At 47.5% G+C, this 12,500-nt stretch overlaps 3 protein-coding genes across 8 annotated transcripts in view; 1 reads left to right on the top strand and 2 right to left on the bottom strand.

Annotated features, from left to right (window-relative positions):
- Positions 1–2,281, top strand: part of LOC126574490 (SH3 and multiple ankyrin repeat domains protein 1) — an 80,842-nt gene extending 78,561 nt beyond the window's left edge. For all 4 annotated transcript variants that reach the window (XM_050234722.1, XM_050234721.1, XM_050234724.1 and 1 more), the window contains one exon: positions 1–2,281. This exon is cut by the window's left edge and continues 1,444 nt beyond it. The gene's annotated coding sequence lies outside the window, so the exon portion shown is untranslated.
- Positions 2,282–3,509: 1,228 nt separating this feature from the next.
- On the bottom strand, positions 3,510–5,860 carry LOC126574509 (transmembrane protease serine 9-like). Its single transcript, XM_050234759.1, has 3 exons — positions 4,888–5,860; positions 4,397–4,817; positions 3,510–4,289 (listed from the first exon to the last, which is right to left on the bottom strand). The coding sequence occupies exons 1-3, from the start codon at positions 5,621–5,623 to the stop codon at positions 3,716–3,718; spliced, it is 1,731 nt and encodes a 576-aa protein (XP_050090716.1). The 5' UTR covers positions 5,624–5,860; the 3' UTR covers positions 3,510–3,715.
- Positions 5,861–7,899: 2,039 nt separating this feature from the next.
- LOC126574487 (cholesterol transporter ABCA5-like) overlaps positions 7,900–12,500 on the bottom strand; it is a 9,489-nt gene continuing 4,888 nt past the window's right edge. For 2 of the 3 annotated variants that reach the window (XM_050234716.1, XM_050234717.1), the window contains 6 exons: positions 11,231–12,500; positions 10,974–11,160; positions 10,371–10,888; positions 9,631–10,301; positions 9,210–9,544; positions 7,900–9,124 (listed from right to left, as the gene is read on the bottom strand). The exon at positions 11,231–12,500 is cut by the window's right edge and continues 1,883 nt beyond it. In XM_050234716.1, the coding sequence (XP_050090673.1) occupies positions 9,018–9,124; positions 9,210–9,544; positions 9,631–10,301; positions 10,371–10,888; positions 10,974–11,160; positions 11,231–12,500 (3,088 nt within the window). In that variant the 3' untranslated portion in view covers positions 7,900–9,017. The remainder of the gene's footprint in view (positions 9,125–9,209; positions 9,545–9,630; positions 10,302–10,370; positions 10,889–10,973; positions 11,161–11,230) is intronic. The other variant, XM_050234718.1, reaches the window with a different exon arrangement.

Below are 12,500 nucleotides of genomic sequence, written 5' to 3'. Positions count from 1 at the left end.
GCTCGAGTAAGAAGAATCCCCCAATCATCCCCACTGCTATCGGTCCTGGTTTTTTCCCGGTGCGCTTATTAATTACATTAATTAACAAAGTCAAACCGCGTCGCGTCTCACGGGGAAAAACGGGGTTGCGGCCAGCTCTAGCAGAGTCAGTTTACTAATTTACTGTGCATACACACATGCGCACATATCTACACACGTGCGAGAAGAGCAGGATAAAACGGAACAGGAAGTGGATTTTTAGTAAACCTTTTGAGAAAGAGATGAAGTGCGAGAAGTGAAGATTTGTGATTATTTATAATATCCTTTTACGGCGAGGAACGCGCAGCGAGATGAATTTGCGTGTGCTTGTAGGTTTGTAAGTGTGTCGGTGTGTATGTATTTGCGTATGTGCGTTAATCTATGATAAGGAATGTAGAACGTTTCTTTTAACTTGTTTGGCTTTAGTGTGTAGCGTTAAGTACGAGTGTATCTGTGTGCTCCGTATGTGTTGTGCATTTGTGTGGGTGGGTGTGTATGTGTGTATGCACATGAGAGGTCATAGTGCGGTGGGTTTTCTTTTTTATACACATACGATTTAAACGAACACGCCAATACAACACACAATTGTTGCCAAACAAGAAACAATCAACAAGCCGCGTCCGATCGCTGTTGTGTTGTGATGTGCTTGAGGGATTGCGATCATGCCGATAAAATCATGCACACAGTACAGAAGTTCGAAGAGTGTGTATTTTGTCAAGCACCGCCAGCACAACGACTAGAAACTACTGAGAAAAAACTACCCTACTACCTAAGCGATCCTTCCAGAGTGGTGGAGTGCAACAAAAACACACCGCAAACCCCCAATCACAACCCCACACAGTCAACTAAACAATGTTTTTAAATTCAAGTGTAAACGCAAGCATACCCCATAGAGTTTGTACTAAGGTAGAGGATAGGCAATGGGTATTGCTGGGGGATATTGCACTAGTGTCGGTACAGCAAAAACCGCGCAGAATAGTAATAACGGTAGGCGGGAAAGGAAGGAAGAAGATGAACAATAGCGGAGAATATAAAGTTAAGGATAAGCTAAGCTAATTTTGTCTACAAGTACATAAGGAAGCAACTCGTTTTTTTCCATTCGATAAAGCTAAAAACAGCATTTGAAACAACATTATTAACAGGATACACCGAGCAGAGGAAGACTCACTAATAGCAATGGCTATAGCCACACTCTGTACACTATTGCTCTGAGTGCGCACTGCAATATCACACCGAAGGGCGCACCGAAGCTGCGGCTGCAAGATGAAGCAAATGAATGGAATTTGACAACCCGAATCGCCATAAACGAACTTAACGAAGTTAATGCAACTGTTTGAAATGAAGAATAGATACTAACCATTGGCGAATGAGAAGGCGAAAGTATAGTCCACAACAAAACCACTCAAAGGTTAAGCACACACAAGAATCCGATACAAACTCACCCAAATCCATTGCTGCACGTATGTTCCAGTACGATCAAGGTGTAGCACCCATTAAACGCTATAGGAGAACCACATCGAACTAGATGTTTATGTGCGTCAGCGATGGGGAGAGTCAGCGCCAGAGAAAATTGAAATACAAAATTACGGATTGTGGCGAAGTATTCGGGAGGGTAATTAAATAAAAGCAGGACAACCGAACCCATTTAAGAACCGCTTGGAGGGGCGGGCGGCATTTGAAACCTCATAGTCTATTTCATTCAGAAGCGAAAACAGTCCATTAGTCAATATATCCTCCCAATCCATCTCTCACCCCTGATCGAGCGCATTAGTTCGTAGCGCAGCGCAGCTTAAGCGGCTCGTACCGCTAGCTCGGTTGAATACCGACCTAGAACTAGACAAATGTTCGAATAGAGCGTAGTTTCAAGCAAGGGCACCTTATCTTGCTTACGCGAAACGGTACCGAAATAGCGAAGCAAATACGACGAACGATTAGAAAAACAAAACGCCCCATCGATAAAGCGATCTTGACCGTACCACAGAGCCATTAGTAAATAGTTCCAAGCGCGGAAACAAAAATTAAATAGCGGCCTATGGGTGCAAAAAGTATCTCGCGCCAAACCGCGCCATTTACCGCTCAGCGAAACCGATCACACAGCAGCAAGCAGCGCGCGACTCGACGCGGTAACTAATTCCTCAGCTAATCCAATCATCCACTATGCAATCCAAACTACACGCATACGTCAATGGTATTGATTATTCCCACGATTAGTATGGTATTGAAATAAAAGCAAGATAATGAAGCATACGAAGGTGAAAATGCATCGCGCGAGTGTGTGTATGGGTGCTGGTGTGTATGGTGAACCATCCGAAAATGAAAATGAAGACAAAAGTGCCGTATTTGTCAACTAACAGTGATTTTTTTCTTACGAGTTCTAGAAGCTAACGATCGGCCTTAAATAATGGACAAGAGCAGTGGTTGTGATGTATTGGTCTCTCAGTTTATTCTAAACTATTCGCAGATGGTTCTGAATGTTTCGTCATGTAAAAGCTCAGTTCGCCAGCCGTATTACCATGTGAGCCTCATCTCCTGTTAAGAGACCGTTTGTAGCGCAAGCAGCAGAAGGGGAACTCTTCAGTAGCTGCACCATTCTAGCGTTGGTTCACTGTTTGGTAGATTGAAGCCCTTCGTCATCCCGCTTGGCATTGTTTTCTGTGCTTTTTGGAATTTTATTCTTTCCAACTTATCACATTTATTCTGTTAATTACAATGCACAATTAGAAGGCGTGCATTTGCGCTGCAAGTGATTACATAGGCTGCCAATGAAAGAATTTATTAATTTATTCAACTTAAAGTTGAAGAAGAGTTTCTTATATGATTGGGTGAAATCATAATTGTACTTATTTAGGAAAAATCTTCATTTTTCTCTCGCTTTTTAAATTCTTTATATACCCCTGCCGAATGAAAAACACCCTATCTGGTTTCGAAAGCTTACTAATACCAAAACCAAACAATATGTCGATGCTAAACGTTGAACAGCTATGCTAGGAATGAAAATGGGTCCACTGCTCCATCGGTGTCTAATCAGATCTGTCTTTGAGTAGTTAGTAATCTATAGCCAGTGCCATGCACGCAGCAAGAAAGAGCAAAGATGCAGGGTTTCGCGCAATAGGCAGGAGATGATAAGATCAGTCGAGTGATAAGGACCGATCACATAACATCCAACAGATTTACTATTTGCTTTCCACTACCCCTGTCGAGTTTTTTGTCATAATTATTTATACTTTCGAAATAACTACTCTTTTTTTTTAAACAAAATATTACATGAAATACCAGGGATGGAAAAGTGCATTTCAAAAATTACATACCTTTTGGTTTCCAGTGTTATGGTACATGGTTCGCTGGACAGATGAATATCTGTAACCTGCGCTGGCTGAGTATAGAAACCCCGATCAGGTAGGCATGCTCCTAAATACTTCTTTCAATCGCTTCGATCTGTTAGCAAAAAAACCTGCAAAATTTCGAACAATATGAAAACATCGCATTTGGGCTGGTTTTAGTAGCAAATCTTTGTTACAAATGAAATTTACACAAACAACACTACAATAAGAAAACCAAGCTCGCTGATAACATCTACTCCTGACACAACAAACATTTCCCCCCCGTTTGTTCGGCTAAATCTTTATCAATGATGCGAATCTTTAGCTTCAATAAAACCCTCGTGTCCTCTCGATTGCTACGAGTCTAGATACTGCCGCTAACCACGGATGTTATCCAGTATCCACTGCAGATACTTGCTAATCGCAATGTATTTCTCCGGACGGGAGCAATAGCTGATGTCCGTCTGTAACCCGTACAGCAGATAGCGGTTCGATTTCTTGTCAATTGCTTGAATTATCGAACCGGGCATATAATCGTTACACATTGGCGTTCGCGACCGGTTGTTCGGATTTCGGGCACAGATAGTCCGCTCGTCTAGCTGTGGATTCTCCAGCTCAGCCCGGCAATTGTTCTGATCAATCGTCGTAAGAACGACCCGTTGCAGTGTTTTCGCATCCGAGCCACTCTCCTTCCAGCCCGTCATAATGTAGCGATTGTAGAGGCGATCCCGTTGCTGGGGCGTAACCGGTAGACAGATCGCTGAGATGTGCTGTCGGCGCCCAATGACGGCCGGAATGGTTAGACGAGCGAGGACAAGATCATCCTTACGAAACAGCTGCCCCACCGCCACCGTCTGCACCGTCGAGATGCACGATTGACCCCACTCTTCTTCGACGCAGTCCTTCGTTTTGCTCGTATCATAATCACCGATAGTGACGCTTATCTCGTCCCTACAAAGAAGAAACAGTGTTAGTGGATTAGTGAATAGTGAACGACGACGACGACGACGACGACGGCTGTGTGTTATCTCAGGCGTGCGTGCGCACGCCGCACTTACTGCAAATCGACACAGCTGGTCGTGAGGATGTAGTTCCGGTTGATGAGCACCCCGTTGCAAGGGACATACTCCGGATCCTGGAACGGATGACGCAGCGACACCATCCACCCGTACTGACCAAGGATCGGTTTCCGCTCTTCGGCGTACTCGTACACGTGGCTGTTGCTTCCACAGTTCCCTTGGTTGATGAGCCGTATGTTGGGATGGCCCAGGATCGGATCATCGATGCCACTGTTCGGTGTGTTCTCGTACAACCAGTCGATGTACTGTGACGCATCGGTGAACCCGATGTACTGCTTCAGATTACAGACACCGGACGCATCGATCGTGTTACTGAACGATACCAGCCCCTTCAAGAACCAACGGTTTTGGAACTGGAAGAACATACCACCACCACTGTCGCCATTGCACACACCAGTACCTACGGAAGCAGATTGGAACAATCGTTAGAAACCTATCGTAGAAGGCTACGCGGAAGCCCATCAGCCTACCATTCTTGAATCCAGCGCAGAACGCCTTCGAGTACAGAAGGCGGCCAAAGAACGTACGATCACTGGCTAGACAGGTGAGCGAGTCAACCACCGGCATCCGGGCCTCGTTCAGTACCGATCCCGTCCGGTTCTGATCCGTCAGGCCCCAACCAACGACCGTACCCAACCGTTCGAAGACACTCGGTAGCACAAAGCCATCGTCACGCTTCCACAGGCAAACCGGTTGGATGAAGTGATTGAAGATAATCGGTAGCTCCACACGCAGGATCGCAATATCGTTCTCGAACGTCGTCGGAACAAAGCCCGCATGGACGATACTCTCGATCACACGGTGATCCTCCGCATGCTCTTCGACCTCGTTCGACAGATTAAAACGTCCCATCTTCAGCAGCAGATCATCGGTCGGAAGCTTCCGGCGGCTAGCGGCGTACGTGACGCAGTGGGCGGCCGTAATCACCAGGTACCGGTGCACGATGCTGCCCCCGCAGGCATAGATGAACCCATCGCTGGACACACCGCGCTGATAGAGCGCCACATGCCAAGGCCACTCGCCCGGAAGTGTCGGATAGCCACCCTTCACCAGGCCCTCCTTCAACGCCAACCGTTCACCACACTCCCCATCGTTGTAGTCCTTCGTTTGCAGATCGTCCTGGGCGGCAGTGCACCACGGATTGCAGAGCACGAGCAAGCCACTCACTAACAATACCACCGGAAACGCGCTAGCCACGTGAACCATTATGGCTAGCAGCGAGTGTTTCGCGTAGCGGTCAACGACAAACTATTCTTCGACACACCAGTGCACCAGTGTAACGATCTTGCTCACGATCAACCGGTGCGATGCGAGTGTTGGTGGTGGCATCCGTGAGAACTTTTCACACTGGACTGATAAGTTCTGCGCTGTTAAGTGGTGTAATTTGAATGATAAAGTTGATTCAGGTAAGGCAGTTCCAGTAGGTGAATTAGAGGCACCTTCAACAATATGATCGAAACATTTGTCCTTTTTCCTTTACAGATCAACGGTTTGCGCATTATTTCCACTGCACGAGTTACATTGATTGTTTTGCCGAACGAACTCATAGCAGAAACATTGATGCCAAGGAGCAAGGTCCTAGCTGCATGTATGCGTCCCGTCATTAGATTAACATTGACCGCGATTGCTGTTTTGTAAAGCACCAACCATGCATACCGGAAGATACCGCCTCGGAACGTACTATTGCATCTCGTGTGATTACGGCGCGATCGCTGTACACTAACACATTCGCTGATTCTCAGGGAGATCCCAGCATCTTGATTAACCGCAGAAATGGGAGATTCCGTCTCGGAACAGGTTTACTCTTTCAAACGAGGTAGCAAGCGGTGCGTACTTTACGTACTCGGGAGTTCTCCCGAGCTCGAGACTGCCGGTATGTGCTTTTGAGGCTGCCCCATTTGCCATTAGTTCTAACTAGGTTGGTTTATTACTCTTTTAATTGCATTAGCATTCGCTGCCAATCCTTGGCGGTATACGAAAGAGTATCGACAGGCGATAATGGAGTTCGGTAATCGTTAGCGACAGGATTGAAATGGAGATAGTAATATGCGCTTTACGATTGTAAGTAAATCGTTTATATGATCATTTACATTGCAGAGACTCGCCGCAACAGGTGCAAAGAAAAAATATCAAGGAAACGATTGTAAAAAAGTCTAAATCTGATCCAACATATTTATGAAGAGAAACCGAAAACGAATGGACTAAGATCGTAAATAGTCGCACCCGCAGGATACTGATGCAAACCGAAAATGCATTGTTTTACCATCATTTAGCTGACAATAACAGAAACTTTTGATTTAGCGACTTGATTGAAACAGATAAGACAACGTAAGAATGTTTTTCGCAAGTCACAATGAACCATATTTTAAGAAAATCTTTTCGAAGTTCCCAAGACATTTCATCGATATAACAGTTTGATCACGCTACAGTTTACCAATCAGTTTTACTTACCTGCATATTAGGCATTGCATCGAAGGGGTGGTCTTCGCCGGGAAGTGAAAAAATCCCGAACGAACGCCTCGCAATTATTTCCATCTATTGCGAATGTCCATACAATTTCTCGGTACTTCTACTTGCAGGCTATGAAGTTCACCGCTCAACATTCGAATTACGAATCTACGGCAATTAAATAGATCTGCAAATTTATTTGTTTGTATATTAGTATATATAGCGACGTAATACGTAAATTACATTGACAAAACTTCGGAAAATATTTGGGGGACGGAAACGCCACGGGAGGTTTCAATTGAGTTGCTTCTGTTTTCAAGTTTTTATTTGAAATTTTCATGCGCGTTACATTCTTCCTTCCTCCTGCTCGTAACACTCTTTGGTTTACCATCTCTACACCGATTGAATGCGTTCTCACTCGACTACTTCATTGATTATTATGTATGCTTTTGCGGACCCCCTCCTACCGCCTTAGTCTCTCTCTAACACCTTCTGGGCATCTCGCATAGATGATACTACCACCTGCTCTGCACGCCTTCAATAGCAGCCACCACCACCACAACCCGTGTATGAGGGTTTCAGAATCTTCATTTACAAATCATATTATGCTGCATGGCTTGTTGAATGGTTCCGATCCTTTGACAATGATCACATTTCCGCCACAAATTTACAACGCGCTCGCTCCACCCGATGCCATGTGCCATGGCAGATGAGAAAATGAGGGCCATCAGATCCATCGGATGTAGCAGTTTGACTATATGCTTAATGTGTGTACCATGATTTGGTTTAACTTTTGCCGCGCTGCATTTCATTTATCATGCTTGTTTTTTTTTTTTTTTTGCTTTAATCACAGTTTTCCAATCGAATTTCCTTGAAATGTGTTTGCCTGTTCTTTTTGCTTTGCATGCCGTACGATGCGCGTAACCTGGCCCTTCCTCTAGGACTTTTAATGTGTAGTTATTAATCTATTCGACTCAACTGTGGGTCGTCTGACATGGTAGTTCAGCTTCCAATTGCTTCTCACATAGGGTGCCTACATCAGCATTCCCCCCCCAAACCCCTACCCACAGTGTCGGCCTTTTTCTTATCTAGCTTAAGGAATATGTCTTACCTTTCATTTATTCACTAATCATCCACTGCTTCATCGTTCTTCGCCACTCGCCTTCGTTAGTTTCCTTTTTTTTTTTTGTTATCTAATGTCAGCCGTCTTCTCCGTCCCCGGGGGGTGGGACACTTACTGTATAACCTGCGCCGTGTACTGCGCGCATCGCTACGCTTCATGATGGCTTCGCCGCTCAAAATTCACTAGGTTTTGTTGTATTGTTCTCGAGTCGAATTCAAAAATTGTTTTGTTCCTGAAAAAATAGCCTGCAGAGAATTAGTTCGCATCTAGAAACGTGTTCCGACGGGACCAGTGGCATTCGTTTTTTTCTTCTTTTCTTTAGCTTATGGTTCTTATAACTTATATTTAGATTTTTACTAACCTTTTTACCGTTTACGAGTTTTATTCGTCTTTGACTTTGATGAGTTGATGATGAATTTTTACGGTTTTTTTTTCATTGCATACCAGCTCTTATTGCACTTGCTCTTCCCATCTTTACATTCACTTTGATTTTCTTCTCCTACGCTCGCACAAACTGTTCATTCTTTTTCTACTACTTCTTCGTCCATGTCTCATATTGTTCCTTTTCTTTTAGATTCAATTTCTATGAAATATTTTGCTGAATACGTAGTTTTTTCTGTTTTTTTCTTCTTCTTTATTTACTTACACGTTTCTTCGATCGCCAAAGATGCTAGTTCGCTTTGTAAGCCTGAACGATTTTTTTTTATAACTCAAATTTCTGCACCGTTCCCCTACGCCCTGCTGTATTGGCATAGGTTTCATGTTTCATGAGACCCTAAAGAGAAGCGGAAAATGTAAGACTCACGAGCGTTCACTTTACACACACTGTCCCCTTTCACACCTATCGCCCGCAGCTCTGGTGCAGAACGCGCAGGTACGGGACACCCAAAGGAACCGGTACATCACCTAAAAGTGCCGTCTCCCACCTTCCGCCCATTTTTCACACCTTTCGAACATGCATGATTTGCTACTTGTTTCTTTGCAGTACCATTTGCTATCATTTAGATCTAGCCGGTGGCGCTGCACTATTTACTGTACGCTCGAGGTTTCTTCGTCGTAGTGGGCAAACTTGAGGAACACTTGCTCGAGCGTAGTTTGGCTAAAGGAGTACTCCTCGATGTCCAGTTCAGTTTTGGCTACAAAAGAGAGCAACAAAAGAGTGATTGTTTTCATTAATTTCAGCCTCCCTCGTTTCAGGCGGGACCACCACCAGCTACGAACCTTTCTCGAGCCGCGAGAAGCACTCGGCCAGGGAGCTGACGGCCTGCTGCGGCACGGAATACACCAGCCGATCGGCGAAGCTTTCCTCCAGCGTGGCACTCGGGAACAGATCCGTGACGAAGTTGCGCAACGCCATCGACCGATTGTCGATGCAGTTGCTAATCACCGGCGCAATGTGGTCGGTGCTTTGGTCGAGCTGCAGCTGCTCCTGGCTACTGCTCGGTTGGCTTTCGATTGGCGTCTCACTATACACATTCTCGATGTGCTTCAGCTTAATCTCCAGCGTGTAGCCGGCACCGTACAGGTTCTTCAAGTGCTGCGTCGATCCGAGACATCTACGGACCAGTAAAGTATGGTTCCATGTGAGCGAAAAACCGAGCCGTACCCTTGAAGTAGTAGCTCCCCGATAATAAAAACTCACCTTAGCTCACCCTTTACCATAATGCCGACGCGCGAACAGAGCGCATCAGCTTCCTCCATCGAGTGGGTGGTCAGCATGGCGCACCGCTTGCCATGGAAGCTGGCGAGGATCGTGTCCCAGAGGAATCGTTTCGACTTCGGATCCATCCCGGTGGACGGTTCATCGAGCAGTACGACCTTCGGTGCCCCGACCATGGCCATCGCGTAGCTCAGTTTGCGCCGCGTACCACCGGAACAGTGCTGCGTCTGTTTGTTCGCGTGCTCGTTGATGTGCAATCCGGTCAGGTAGGTGGCGATCAAGTGGTTCAGATCTTTACCCCGTACGCCACGGATACGCGCATACAGCTCCAGATGTTCGCGCACCGTCACGTTCTTCCACAGTGCATCATGCTGCGGACAGTAGCCGAGTGTCTTGAAGGCATCGTCCTGGTTGATCGTAATGCTATGCCCAGCCACCCGCACCGTACCACGGGTCGGAGCCGTCTCACCGGTCATTATCTTCATCGTGGTCGTCTTACCGGCGCCATTGTGACCGAGCAAACCGAGCACCTCGCCTGCGTCCACACCAAGCGAAAGGCTGCGCACGGACACCTTCTTCTTTGGTGGTTCATCGTCCGCACAGCAGCAACAGTTGCCGCACAGCGATTCTTGCGAAAACTCTTTGCGTAAACTCTGCAATGAGAAGAGAGTGGTTTGAGTCGATTCTGAGCTCTTATACTGTCGCGCTTATCTCGCGGGTACCTTCACCACCACAACGGGCTGCCCGTGAGGACACTCGGAATCGTTCTGCGACTGGTTGAGACTGTTGTTGCAGGGCAAACGGAACACCCGGCTCCGCTCATTGCGTACGTCCTCATCTTCGTACTCGCCCGTGCATTGCTCCTCAGTCATCACGTCTTCCTCGCTCTGTTTCAGAATTAGCAAACCATTAGTGACGTCAACGTTAACGAATCCTCCGCCCCGAGGTGAGCCGGATGAGCTTACCGCTGATCGATGGAATAGATCGCGCATGCGACCACCACTCTTCATCACATCCGACACCCGCAAGCAGAACGCCCAAATCGGAATGTGCAAAAGGCACCCGCAGGCCATCACAATCACCTCCTCGGTCATGTAGTGGGCCATCGACAGTTCGGCACAGGCCGAACTCAACCGGCACGCAATGTACACCCGGTCCACGAAGTACACCGTCGCGTACGGTATGTACATGGGGTTGATGAGTGAAAAGACGTAGTGAAGGGCGATCGCTGCTTTAACCTCTGCAAAACGAAAGAACGCAAAAACCAGCTTAGTTGGAGTTCGCTAAAACAAAAAAATTGAGTGCTTCACTCCGCCGTGTCTTACCAATCCCCAGCATATCAAGGAACACGACCAATATGAACGGAATGAGACCGACGAACGTGAGGATGTTCGGTAGGATCGATTGGGCCGAGTCGGTGCGGTCGAAAAAGTAAGAAAAGCAGGTAGAGCACAGTATACCGGCCGGTGAGTACAGGAACACCAGCATTCCGAGCGTGATAAGAGCGGGGGGCTGCAAAAGAAAGGAACGGAATCACGATGAACAACGGCTGTTGACCGCAAGATGCGAAGCGAACCCTCACCTGTCGGAACGACGGAATGTCGAAGAGGAACACCAGGCCGAGTAGGGCCGCACAGATGACCAGCATGAGCCCGGACAGCACGATAAAGTATGCCGACAGGTAGAGCGACGAGGAAAGCCCATTGACACGCAGCTGATTCTTGGCCTTCATCTCCCGATCGTACACCATGTCGACGGCGAGCGATACCGGGATCAGCACGAAGATCATTCCGACGAACAGGGCCGACGAGAAGGTACCGATGTTAAATTCCTGCGGTTGGGCGGTCTGCTGAAACGGATGGGACCACAGTTCGATGCGTAACACCGACTCGACACCACCACCACCAGCTGCAACCGCTGGCAGTGAACCGGAACCGGGTGTCGATGGAACGCTGGCCGCAGCACTCGTACTGTACGATGCCGGTAGCGATCCGGGCGTCTCATCGGCACCCTCGCCCTGATCATCCTGGTAGTCTACTACGATCGGTTGCGATGGTGCCGACTTTTGCGCGCGCCCTTGGTACAGGTTCTGTGAGTTGATCGAGGCAGGCGACATCTCGGCGTACACACGCAACAGCGTGTTGCTGATCAGATTCAGGATAATCGGTAGGCTGTGCTGTGTGGTATCGTTGTACAGCGTGGTGATGGACACGTTCGACCAGGAAATGGTGTTCACACTGAAGGCCGCCATGTGAGGGGCAATGTCGAGCAGGAGCGAAAAGTTCCCATTAAACTCTTCCGTCACGTTGGCCGACTGACGCAACTCGGCCAGAAAACGATGGTAGAGATGGGCCGACTCCTTCGATTGCAGCTGCTGCTGCTGTTGATGGTGCTTCTGGTGCAGGAGCATCGGTACCGGGTCGACGTAAACCTGAGAGTCACGCTTCTGGTGGTGGGATGCCGTTGCAGCAGGCTGCTGTTGACGGTGATGATGGTACAGGTAAGCAGAATGGGGCCACGCCATCACATTAGTATTGTCATGGACCGCTATCTTCGTAATGTTACTCCCGTAGGTGGTGTTGTCGAGCAGTATCGAGCGCATGATAGGCGATAGTACCTGTATTGAATTGAGATACAACCCGAGCGCAGTGAATGCCAACGGCAGTATTATCAACAGATACAGCCGCTGAATATCACGAAACAGTATCGTCAACCGAAGCTTCAGCAACGCTCCAATCGTACTCCACCGGGACGGATACAGTTGGATATCGTCGAGATCCATCCAGTTCGTACGGTTCTGGCTATTCAGCTTCACGGCCGACGCGGACGAGTGCGTGTGCGGTGGTTCCTCG

Source organism: Anopheles aquasalis, chromosome 3 (genome assembly GCF_943734665.1).
Source record: "Anopheles aquasalis chromosome 3, idAnoAquaMG_Q_19, whole genome shotgun sequence".
NCBI lineage: Eukaryota > Metazoa > Arthropoda > Insecta > Diptera > Culicidae > Anopheles > Anopheles aquasalis.
This window is presented reverse-complemented; position numbering and strand designations above follow the sequence as displayed.